Source organism: Merops nubicus, unplaced genomic scaffold, assembly GCF_000691845.1.
Source record: "Merops nubicus isolate BGI_N331 unplaced genomic scaffold, ASM69184v1 scaffold8188, whole genome shotgun sequence".
NCBI lineage: Eukaryota > Metazoa > Chordata > Aves > Coraciiformes > Meropidae > Merops > Merops nubicus.
This window is the reverse complement of record NW_008623571.1, coordinates 29,643-42,346: the sequence shown is the minus strand read 5'-3', so window position 1 is coordinate 42,346 and position 12,704 is coordinate 29,643. Positions and strand designations below refer to the sequence as shown.

At 36.3% G+C, this 12,704-nt stretch overlaps 1 protein-coding gene across 1 annotated transcript in view; it reads right to left on the bottom strand.

Moving 5' to 3' along the window:
• Positions 1–231: 231 nt before the first annotated feature.
• LOC103777554 (solute carrier family 12 member 7-like) overlaps positions 232–12,704 on the bottom strand; it is a 29,442-nt gene continuing 16,969 nt past the window's right edge. The window contains 8 exon segments of the mRNA XM_008945112.1: positions 232–340; positions 1,974–2,093; positions 4,230–4,328; positions 5,521–5,639; positions 7,769–7,943; positions 10,364–10,421; positions 11,102–11,200; positions 12,622–12,704. The exon segment at positions 12,622–12,704 is cut by the window's right edge and continues 29 nt beyond it. Of these exon segments, the coding sequence (XP_008943360.1) occupies positions 232–340; positions 1,974–2,093; positions 4,230–4,328; positions 5,521–5,639; positions 7,769–7,943; positions 10,364–10,421; positions 11,102–11,200; positions 12,622–12,704 (862 nt within the window).

Here is a 12,704-nt window from a genome sequence, read left to right as displayed (position 1 = left end):
TGAACTTAAGTTTGAGTTATTTTGCCCATATTCCCAGTAAAGTTCATCACAAGCTGACCATAAGTTGCATTTATTTATGGTAAAATAACACTATTGCAATGACAACATTGCCATGCCCAAGATAAAACATCATTTTAATGGTGAATTTCACTTCAGCCATTATCTTTATCAGCTCTATTCCCAACAGATTTATATATTTCAAGAATTATGTGACATTGGAAGGCATAGGACTCACCTCCAGTTCTTGGTGTGAGGAGGACCATCCTCGACACGAAGCAAAGCATAGCGAGCTGCATTCAGAGACAGTCCTCGGATTCCATCCCCCCATTCTTTTTCAGCTCTTCAGGATGTGAAAGAAATTCAGTTAACAGGGTACCATTTTTTTATATAAATGAAGAACATTACTTCATCTTGGTTAATCTTCATTAGTGATTTAAATCTATAAGGGCCTTTTCATGCATTCATGCAAAAAATGGTTCTTTTTTTATATCTATTACTGCTTATGTGAAGCAGTCTCAGGTCCCTTCAAGAGAACTATTTATTAATATTTATTATGGTCTATTTTGTTCATTCTTCAAAAGCTTTTTTATACTCATGAGAACTATTTAAGTTGCTTTTAAGTACTAGAATCAGTGAAGGTTACTTAAAATTAATTATTTTTAAGCAGCAGAATAAAACAAGTAAAACTTGACATAGTACAGGTTAGCGTGTTTTATCTTCCCCTCGACACCACTAGTGATTTCTCCCCTTCCTCTCATTCCCAGCTTCTCTCCCAGATAAGGCTAAAGCTCTATTTGCCCTTCTGAGCACTTTCAATCTCCCTACATTTTCCACTCCTCTTTCTCCCAATTCAAAGCAATGATAGATGCTAGGTGACCAATCAAATAACTGTTAGGCTAATAGATTTTCCTTTGTGGGAATTCTACTACAGTAAGGTGTCCATCTGCCTTCCTTTCCCTTTAATTCTGTTCATGAATTCTCCATGAACTTTGTTACCTCTAGCTTGCTTTCTTAGATTTAGATAAAATAAGCCAAACTGAATATAAAAGCTATTAAAGAACAATGTGGCAATTAAAAGGTAACCTTATAAACCACACAATTGTATAAGTTTCCTTCACTTAGTTATCCAAAAATTAAAAATAAAACCTGAGGTTTTCTCCAGATAACAGTTCTTAGAACATACCAGGGTGAGTTTCTCCCCACTGCTAAATCAGTCCTTGCACTTTTACAAGTGTGGAAAAAAGAAATTAAGTTTCTTCAAAAGAGAATCTCTTTCTACAGGGTAGATGTGCTGGCTACATACCAACGTTTGTAGGTTTTGCTGTTTGTTGGGTTCTTTTGGGTCTTTTTTGTTGTTGTTGGGGTTTGGTTTTTTTTGTTGTGTTTTTTTTGTTTGTTTACTTGGGCTTTTTTCAGCATGCTCCTGAAGCCTCCTGCTTGCACAGCAGATCTTATAAATGTGGCTCTCTATGTGTCCCTTGTCAGATGCATATGATGAAAAGTATGTTGCAACTTAAAGATCACCTAGGCCTTCAGAAAATAATTTTAAGTGTTCTGGAGTGTTCAGCATGATTCATTCTAATAAGTGCTAAAATCCACACAAAAGAGTAGAGCTTTGGGACTTTAGTGCAAGTTAATAATAAAGGCAACAGTTTTGTAATAGTTGCTGCATGATATTATAAGGTGATGTCCCTGAAGTACCAAAACTTTATGTCATAATCTTTGCCCAAATTAAATTTTCCCAGCTTTATTGGTTATTTTGATTAGTTCTGTCTGTCAAGAAGGTTGGAAATTAGAGTGATTTGAGAAATTAGAACCTGAAAATTTACAACCCTTGAAACAAGGAAAGATCCTGTCACTGCTAAGGAATACTGTTAAATCTCTTACTTCATTTGTATCTGTTTTATACAGAAGTGCTTTTTGCTCCATATTAAAGATATTAAATATAGAATAAATAAGATATATGGTCTTACCCTCTATATTCTATGTATTTGTATATACATCCTGCGATTAGCATGGCAATCAAAGCATAGTACCAAGAGCAAATGAACATCAAGGCAAGACATAAACTCATCCCCAGGAATGAAAGAGTCCTAAAAGAAACCATTTTTTTCCATTTTTTAAAATAGGCATGCAAATATTCTACAAGGTCAGTTTCCTATTTAACTTCCAGAAGGGCCTTTCTTCAAAGGCCATTTTCTATCTACTATATAAATAAAAATACATTTTCCCAGTTTAAACAAACAAACAAAATTATTTCTGTAAACTTGTGACATAATTGAACTAGATATAACAATAGATTTACTACATTTGTCAGCTGTGAAACTATCAGTACCTCCAAGTAAGCTCATTTTCAAATCACATTGCTATCACTGTTTATTTTAATTTAAGCAAAAAAAAAAAAAAAACACACTCAAAATTAAACATTATGTTACCTCCAGCAAAAATAGTAGATTCATTTAAATTAAATATGACTTATCAATCACCCTTTCCTGTTGCGGCCTGTCTCTTAGGCAAGAGCACCGAAAACAATCTTTCAAAAGCCACAAAGAAAGAAGGGTTGTGAGCAGAAAAAGCTGCAAAGGCAATGTTTGGCTCTCGTTTGCCCAACTATTATTCTAGTTAGATATAAGTCTGCTCAGAACTGGACAGTTTTGTGAATTATCTTAGTCAGATACAACACCCCAGATTTCTTTTCACATGATTTCAAATTAGAATTGACTTTCACTGTATTGATAAAGAATGTTGGCAGACCCAGCTTTTTTTTGGTACCTTTAGCTTGATTCTTTAGTACTATATGAGTAACAAGTCCAAATGCATTCACTTTTCAACTAAAGAAATTACTTCTATCTGCTCTGAGGATATCAGTGTAAACATAGTTTGTCTAAAAGAACAGCAGCTGCTCTTTCATGCTTGACTTAGCCAACCTAAGAATCTACTTTATTTCAAAAAATAAAACTCCTGTCCCAATTCCAGCCAAGCATTCCGACACTTGCTTTGGCAGGTTACACAGGCACACAGTGAGTCAGTTGTTTCATCTCTCTGAGAAAAATATAGAAAAAGAATTGTTGCCATATTGTTACAAACTCTGCTGCTGCCATCTCACAATCCTTTGCTTTTTCTTTGTCACCATGGGCCATCCAGTACTTCTTGCTACTCTCCATCTCACACACCTACCTTAGCTTCTAAGCCACTTTGTACCTCCTGCTACACTTATACAATCAGATTATTCAGGGGTAAGGAAAAAAAAACCCTAAACAACCATACACAAAACGACAGCACTCCCTTATTTTCCCTCTTGATGTTGCAAATACTACTAGGTGTTTGCAGCAATCGACTGGGAGGCACTGAGGTATTTGGAGGTAGAGATGCCAAACTACTAAGTCCCTACTGAGCATATTCAAAAAGTTTTTTTCAGAGTTAAACCTATGACATTTCATTTTCACTGATGTCTTTAAAAATAAAAATAATAAGCAACTCTTACATACTAGAATCAGGCCAACTTATGCCCTACAGGCTCTAACCTTCACGACATTTCAGCACTAAAAGGTCTCAACAGAATTGCTACTAATTAAATATACGTATTTTTAACATCCAGTGGAAAAAAAAAAAGTTTCCCAATCTTAGTTTAAAATATTTGAACTCTCTTAAGCCACTTAAAAAAAATAAACAAAAATACATATCCACAGTTTTTGTATAATTTACCCTTACTGACTTTGTCAAGTAACCACTTGTCTACTTCAGTTACCGAAATGCAATATTCAAAGAGTGACATTGTAAAAACTAAAGAGCCAAATGATGAAATGAAATTTTTTTGTCTGTACAACTTATGGTTTGGTGGTGGTATTTTTCTTGTTGTTTTTCCCCTTAACTAAAATAAAAATCTTACCAACAATGCTGAACATTTTATCAGTTCTCCTTAAATATAGATAAAAGCCCAAACATATGTTTTTTTAATCTTCATTCTCACATATTCAGAAGATCTCTTGCCTTATATATAACATTAAATGTTATTCCATTGCCCCTTGCCAAGCACTCTACATTAGCCACATTTTTGTGATCACAACTATTATTAGCTATATTCCAAACACACAAAACCAAGTGACTACATAATACATGGATCATTTTGTAACTCATTTGTTAGAAAGGAGATTTTACGATTGCAAGAAAAAACAATTTAATGCTGTGTAATCAGTTTTAACTCTTCTGAATGAAGGAATATTCCCTACCAATGGTAATACTTGAAACGAGGTCTCCAGTTGGGAGTTCGCAAAAGCGTCTGAACTGCACAAGCCAGATTTACAAACATATAGCACATAAGGAAAAACCTGTTAAGGAAAAAAATAATTATTTTCCATTAGGAAATTAACTAGGCAGATTTGCATTAAAAGACTGAACAGAAGCCACTATAGGGGTAGGAACTCACACATTGTGTTCACAGCTTCTGATAGAACACAAGACAGATTAAATTAATAATTGTAGAATATTAGGCTTCAAAACTAATTTTAGCATAATACAGAGCATCAAACAGATTTCAGAGAAAACGTAGCAAAAACCTGACAATCATAGTGTACTCGTTTTGGCTGGGATAGAGATAATTTTCTTCATAGTAACTCATATGGGGCTACACTGTGGATGTGAACCACACCGGCGCTGGTAACGCGCCGACATTCCCGCTGTTCCTGAGCGGTGCTTACGCAGCACTGAAGACTGCCTCTGTTCTCCCTGCTGGCCCACCAGCAGGTAGTCTTGAGGAGGAGACAGCTGGTACAGCTGACCACAGCTGACCAAAGGGCTGTCCAACACCGTGTGACATCATGCTCAGCAATACGAGCTGAGGGAAAGGAGGGAAGAAGAGGGCACATTTGGACTTGGTGTTTGTTTTCCCAAGCAGCAGTCACAGGCGGTGAAGCCCAGCTTTCCTGGGGATGGCTGAGCACCTGCCTAGCAACAGCTAAGGAAGTCCTTATTTTGCTCTGCTTATGCACAGAGCTTCTGACTTACCCATTAAACTGTCTTTATCTCAACTCATACATTTTTTTCACTTTTACTCTTCTGATTCTCTCCCTCATTGCACTGAGTGGGGGGTGAGAAAGCAGAGGTGTGGGGCTGATGTTCCTACCAGGGTCAACCCATAACACATAGGAAAAATTGACAACACAAAGTCAGTAAAATAAAGTTCGGCTTATATCCTAAAACATTAAATTGTTTTGTCTGTCTCTATCAAATACACTTGAGCTAAAACAGCGGAAGTTTATTTTAAAATCCAGGTTTTTAGAAGCTAAGTATATTTTTACTAGTGTTTGAGAAATCTATCATGGGAAAAGGCTTTTGTCCTGAGAAATTAGTTCCAGCCAAAACATTGTTGTTTCATATTATCTCCAGGATCAAACAGGAACATAACTTTGTAGAAAACAAAGTCTAGCGTGTATTATCTCAAAAAGAAAAATCATTGCCCTGTTAATTTAAAAACAAAATACTATTTAGCTTAAGAACATAAAACACCACATTCATACTTACATTGAAAGAATTGGTGCTACACTGTCCAATGAGGCTATCAAAATTCCTATCTCACAAATCCCAGCAGTGAGGAGCAGAGCCCAGGTTGGTTCTCCATTTGCTTTTCCATGACCAAATACCTAGTTTCATTCAAGTAAATAGTAAGATTAGGGAAAGTTGTTCATTATACAGTTATAGAATATGGCACAGATCACAAACTAACTCTAACTGGAGCCAAAGACAGTCATTAGTTAAGGAAAATGGAGCAATCTATACTACGAATAGTCAAAGCTGAAAAAGCACACGTTTCCAATATGAAAAATGTTTACTAAAATAAGCAAGGACTACATAGCATTGAAGTACTATTGAAATTGCTGTTGAAATAAAGTAACTTAAAATCCACATGCATCAGAGATTTATGTGTAGGCTATAAAAAGTCTAATATTTGTAAGTACTGAGTTGATGCCTATTACTGTATGTGTTGATCTTTAAAGAGGATTTAGGTAAGCCTATGATCCTGTACAGAGCCCTACCAAAAACATCGTTTTGCATGTTGTAAAGTCCCTCTTCAAACATACTGCTTCTCCTGGATTCCCTTTCCTGCACGTCCCAAACCATACAAACTTCTTCCTTTTGATTTTCCACTCCTTTCGAATCTAACCCTGGTAAGACAATCACATTCTCACCCACTCACCAAGTATCACATTTTTTCTTCAGACAAAAGTGAAATTCTTCACTTGTCTCTCTCAATACAAGCCAGTAAATCCAATTTATTGAATTACAACCATGTCCTATTCACGAGGCAAACTCCATGATGATTCTGTGCTCCCACCTGGGCATAATTAATGTATATACTTCCAGTTACACATACAGGGTTTTACAGGTCAGGGAACACATCGCTGCTCTCAACTGTGAAATAAAGCAGCATGTTCTTGCACATCCTCATCATCTTTCTCCACCTCTGGTAGAAAAGATGCCCCTAAACCAAGTTGGATGTAACTTCTCAATGAACAAGTGGCCAATACTGTAGGGGCAGAGCAGCCCAAACCAGTAGAATTGGAGACACAGCAGTTGTATTTCCTGCTAGCAGCAGCACTGCTGCAAGTGCTGCTGGCAGAACATTCAAGGCAGCACAGAGGCTGCAGAACCAGCAGCTGCTGTATTTTAAAGTTGTTTACTTCTTAATTCACTAACCCTTCTGGCTCCTGCTCCCAGCAGCAATGTATTTCTAGTGTACATCTCTAATGACAATTCTCCCCTCTGGCCCAAGAGAAGAGAAGGACCTAAGAGAAAATATCAAGGTTATAGCCCTACTGAGACAAGGCACTAGCAGACAGACCAGGAAAGCAGCAACAGAGGAACTGAATCAAGCAATTAAAGTCTGAGGAAAAAAAAAAAAGTTGGCAACAGCAGTATGATCTGCTTTTAGAAAAGCCCAAACAAGCAACACACACATAAAAGACAACCCACCCCCTCAAAGCCTCTAGTATTATCTCTTCCATTTTGCTTTGCTTCTTAGCTATTCCAACCATCTCCTCTAACCCATTCCCCTGTGTACTCCTTCCCTCTCTTCACTGAGGTCCTCTCCTTTGCTTTCCCATTCCCACATATTCTGCAAATTTCCCTTCCCCTTCACTACAAAAATCACAGCTTTGCTCTTTAGACATTATCATCTTTTGGAATTTTATCTTTAACTCAAGTCTAGTTGTCTAGTTTTTACAGGTGCAGTCCTGCAATTGTGGTAAATATCTTCCAGCAAGAGGTTATCTTCTCTCACCTTCTCCTGTTTTTCACCTCCCTTATTTCCTTAGAACTGATTAGTTTATTCTTTAGACATGCACAAGGATGCTGGAACAATCTTAATGTTTGAATTCATCTTTGAGCCTCTACAATATGAGAAGCACCATGCAGTTCCACAGTGAGATTAAATCAACTAATTGGCAATTACAAGTAAACACAACCTGGAGTCAAGAAGGTCAGTTGTTAATTGCTTCTTAGATCATTTATTTCTATTTCTAGAAGACCTATACTCCCAGTTTTGAACCACTAACTTTTATGTGGATAAAAATAAACTGCATTGCCCAGACATATCCAAGTTCAAACTCTGCCCTACAACAGCTTGATCTATTATTGTACACAGTTAGAACTGAGCTCCAAATCTTTTCCTCACAGCTCTAGAGGAATAGCAGAAATAATGCCTCTTTTTTTTTTTTTGTCAAAATATAAGCCATGCCTGAATTACTGTAAAGAAGAAAAAAAAAAATCTCACTTGAATAAATGGTACAATGCCATCTCTTGCAATGGCCTGCAACAGACGGGGCGCACCAGTGAGGCTCTGGAGACCAGCACCACAGGTTGAAAAGAATGACCCGATCACAATAACCCATGGAGAAGGCCAGGCCAGTGTACCAACCACTAGATTTCCATTAACTGCTTCTCCAAACCTTAGGGAAGGGGGGAGGGAGGGGGAAAAGAAAAAAAATATCAGTAAGCATCCATTAAGATAACTTCTACTATAGCTGCAATACCCACGTTTCTATCTTTTTGGATAACAGCACTTTTCAACAGCAAACACTATGTCACAGTAAGTACCATAGAATTTCTCAACCAACATGTTTCTCTTTATTCTGCTGTTTTAAAAAAAAAAATTCTTTACAAGTCTAAGCAAACATGCAGCAATTATTAGGTACCTTGGCAAACTTCACAAATTAACAGCAATAGCAAAAGTATTTACATATACATCCTTTAGATCCTTGTGATTGCTAGGAACTGGATTGCAGGAGTCTGTTCTAGAAGCAATACAGGTATGCCCTGGGGCATAAGCATGAGGTTGGGAAAACAAAGTATTAGCCTTTCCTTTGACTAGTGTGACACTGATATATGGACAATAAATAGAAAAACTACTAGACAACCACCTCAAGTTATCCACATGCCTTCTGTAATGCTGCCTGATGCAGTTTTTAAATGACTATGGCAAACAAGCGAATGGAAACCAGTTGCAGTCTCTTTTATCGCAGTCTTGAGTGTGCCATCCAATGCCACTGCTTGCCTTATTTTTAGATAGTTAACTTTACCCAATATTTCTATAAACTAATATAAAGTACAAAAAGGTTCTCCCCCTCTTCTCCCTTCAAACTGATGTTTTCTGTTTTAAAATAGTTCATCTTAATGTTTCTATAGTAAGCAGACAAAAATAAATTTTAATACTATGCTGATAGCATAATTCCCCCACTCCCCAGTATTTTCAGTGTTTCAAAATAAACACCAGAGGAGAAAAAAAAAAGAAAAGGCTACAGACTAAGAAAATAAGTGCTCTATCTACTTTCAGACCTGCTCTTAAAGAAGGTAAAGAAACAGTACTGAGATTAAGGTAATAAGCCAGCATTCAAATTGTTGCATATGCCTCAAGCTTGAATGTATGGCTACCTACTACTTTGAGCAGATGAAAAAAGGAGAACCATACACTTTAAAAACACAGGACAAAAACCCTTACTATGCTTCTGTGACAACATTTATACAACTGCACATTCATTCTTAATTTGAATTCTAATCCCTGTGGTTAATTAAAATGAGGGGAAAGAACAACTTAGAAAGATGAAGGATAAACACTGGACGATGTACAACCTATTTTTTCCCCCCATGGCAGATATGACAATTAAAGACATCCTAAAAAAAGTCTTTAAATCAGACAAAAATCCATATACTTTACTGTTATGCTGGATTTCAGCTAAACAAAAACTGGCAGCAGTATTAACAAAAGAACGTTGATTCAATACTCTTGCTACAATGCATTCTGCTATATGGAGGGATCACTTGCACTCACAGCTTCCAACACTCCACATACTCCCCCCAGTAAATTTCAGATATATTATTTTCAAAGATTGAGTTTATAAATATTGACTCTGCATTAATTTATAATTCAGAATTAATGTATAATTTCTTAAGCATCAGCTTGATTTGGTTTGTAGTTTACTTTGAAGAAAATGAAACCGGAGGTTTTGACCGATGCAGCAACACTGTTTCAAAGTAAAAATTATCCCCTGCTGCTTCTTGTATTAGCCGTGACTAGAACCCAGCTTTCAACTTACAGTTTTCCTTCTAGTCAATAGATCAAGTTTTGAAATAAGTTGTCTGAGGATCACCTCCATCACCTTCCAAACAATACACCAACTCCACAGTTTTATCATCAAAAGCAAACTTAGGCCTTAGCAGAACACAGAAGCAGACACCAGCAAGGAAACAAATGCAAAATCTATTAATAGATTCATCTTTGTCACCTCAAGTTCTGCTAAGGAGAAATTTATCAGAATCTGGAGATTCTGTTCATGCTTATCTCCACTACATTTATTCACTTCATGGTTCCTATTGTGCCTCAGATATCCTCAGGCAACTACATGGGTGCAAGTTCCTGATCTACAACTGGTGTTATTAAAACAAGAAAGTCATACATCCAGTGGAAATTATAGGCCTGATGCTGCACTGCAGTCTCTTAAAAGCTCTTCCTTGTCATATAAGTGTCAGAAGTATTTTTCTGTCTTTGCTCCTCAGGAGAATATTAGTTCTCCCAAGATAATACCACTCACCCATCAGCTCCACAAATACTAACTACTGCTTTCTTTCCCAAGAACATTTTATCAGGGACAGTTCCTCTTCAAATCTTTATCTTAGATTCTGCTTCTCGAAGGGATATAGCCTGATAACCTGACCAGCTTTTGCAGCCACCTCAGTTTAACAGATAACCTTCCCTCCAGTTTTAACCTGAGCAAAAGAAAAATATATCACAGATGAGCCATAAGTAAGTCCTATTAACGTAACCCACGTTCATACATACTCCCTATAAAATTAGAAGTTGAAAACAACTTACTTATCTCTTAATATCACACCTTCTATACAGGCACCAAACAACACTATACAGGAGAGATCTATTACTGAGATTGAAGGAAGATTATTCTATAAATAATCATATACAGACAGAGACAACACACTATTTTCCACCTAGGGGTAAAATGAAAGTGTCTATGATAATTAAGTGGGGAGTTTTGTTTGTTCTGTTTTGTGGAATTTTTTTTTATTTTTCTCCCAATTCTTCCCTGCTATGACTTCTCATGTTATGTTCTCTATGATGGCATTTGATGCAGTTGGTTTGCAAAGTATTGAAAGCAGCCAGTTCCTACATCATGCAACAGAACAGATTTTCTCATATTAATAAACATTAGTGTCTTCTAGGTATTGAAGGAATAACAATTTCTGTTGCTGGTAGTTCACTTTAAGATTTTCACTTGTTACACTGAGTAGAACAACACAGCAATTTGCCAGCTGAAGCATGATGCTAAAAACCTCTACAACGTTTAAATAAAAATATCAATTGTATCTTGGAATTTGAAGCACTAGTAGAATATTGAATATGTGTAAATAGTTATAGGTGAATAAAATTTGAGATATTTTAATATTTATAGTAATATTTGACAAAATTTAATATTTCATTTCCATTTAGATTTAATTCATTTTACAGTCAGGCAACTCTAACGAGTTCTCATTGAAGAAAAATTTACTGTTATACCTACAGAATGCACACTAGAAAAGGTCACAGCATAAAGGATACAAATAAAAGACGTAGTTGAAATAGCCAAAATTGTTCCAGTAGGAATAGATTTCTGAGCATCCTTAAGATCTCCAGATCTGTTTGAACCTGCCATAATACCTTAAAGAAACCAAATTTATATGTCATAAAAACAATTAAAACTAATTCTATGTAAATAACTAATAGGAACATTTAACTTTAAGCCAAGTTTAAAACATCACTACCAATGGAGCAGGCTAGAGAAATATATTACAATCCTGCACAAATTCTCAATTTACACCTTCATTTTATTCAGAAACTTGTGCTGCCACCTATTGCTGACGGAACAAATTCCAAAAAGTTCTATTATTAGACAGATAAAATATTTTTCAACTATGCCTTCAAAAATTTTTAAAATAGGGAAATATACACGGGTAGTAAAGTGTTGGGGATGGATGTAATAAACTAATGGGGATTTAGCAATTTTAGCCAGTGTGACTAAATGCCCTTTCTACAAACAGACCAATTATCTGTTATCCATCTTATGACTAAACTATCTGGTTATGTATGCATAATGAGATCTGCAAGCAAGTCTATAATTTTAGAAACAAAGAAAAGAAGGCAGCAGGAAGTACAAGAACGGTTAGAAAATCACATGTATACATCCACGTTTGGAACTAAAAAGGACAAAAATATTTTCTAGCACACACTTTAACAGGAGTGAAAAATCATACAATAACTGACCAATCCTGCCATCTTTCCCAGAACTGCCCTGACCACTAGTGGCAGCGAAAGTGCAGAGACAACGTCAAGAGGTTCCACTGCAAAAGCTCTGTCAAACTCCATGCAATGAAACCCTAACCACAGGCTCAGACAGGATGAGATGTTGATAAAAAGAGTCTGAAGTAGGAAAATGGGAACAGTGGGGAACAAGAATACAAAAAATGGACACCTTTGCCTAGTATTCTACTAGCAAACACTGTTGCCCCTTCTTATCAGAGCTCTGTTTTGTTACTTGATATTACAATTGCTTGAGCAGGGACTTTTGAAGAGAAACCTCTCTGGTTATTTCAGTGCAAAGTTGTAGAGCATTTTTCCTTGGGTCACATATCTATCCTTTAAGCTTGACAAATAAGTCTTTGCTAGTTGCAGTTGCAAAAAATACTGGACATTTAAACAAATCATGGGCAGCTCATGCCTTAAATACCTGAAACAATCATCTTAATACTCAACTGTTCTCTCATACATTTGAAGATTAAGTTATTATAACAGTATGCATTTTATTTTGAATAAGTATTTAGTAACACATGAAGTTTTTGTTATCTTCCCAGAAGTAGAAAATGGCACTTAAACTGATTCATTGTTTAAGTCCTATAAGCCCCTAAAATAACCAGCTGCCGGCTGTGTCTCTCTAGCACCAGGAAGTTTCAGGTACATAAAGTCTGGACACACAAACAGGCAATATCATGTGTCATCAGTAAACATTCACACACACACAAAACCCCATCTTTTTTCACAGCTGTAAGTACACATCCTCACTCAAGAAAAATAGTTGCATCTACCTGTCACAGATGGGAAATAAATCCCTACAAGCATTGTGAAGTAGGTCATGATGTCTGTAAATACATAAGGTAGTCCACTCATT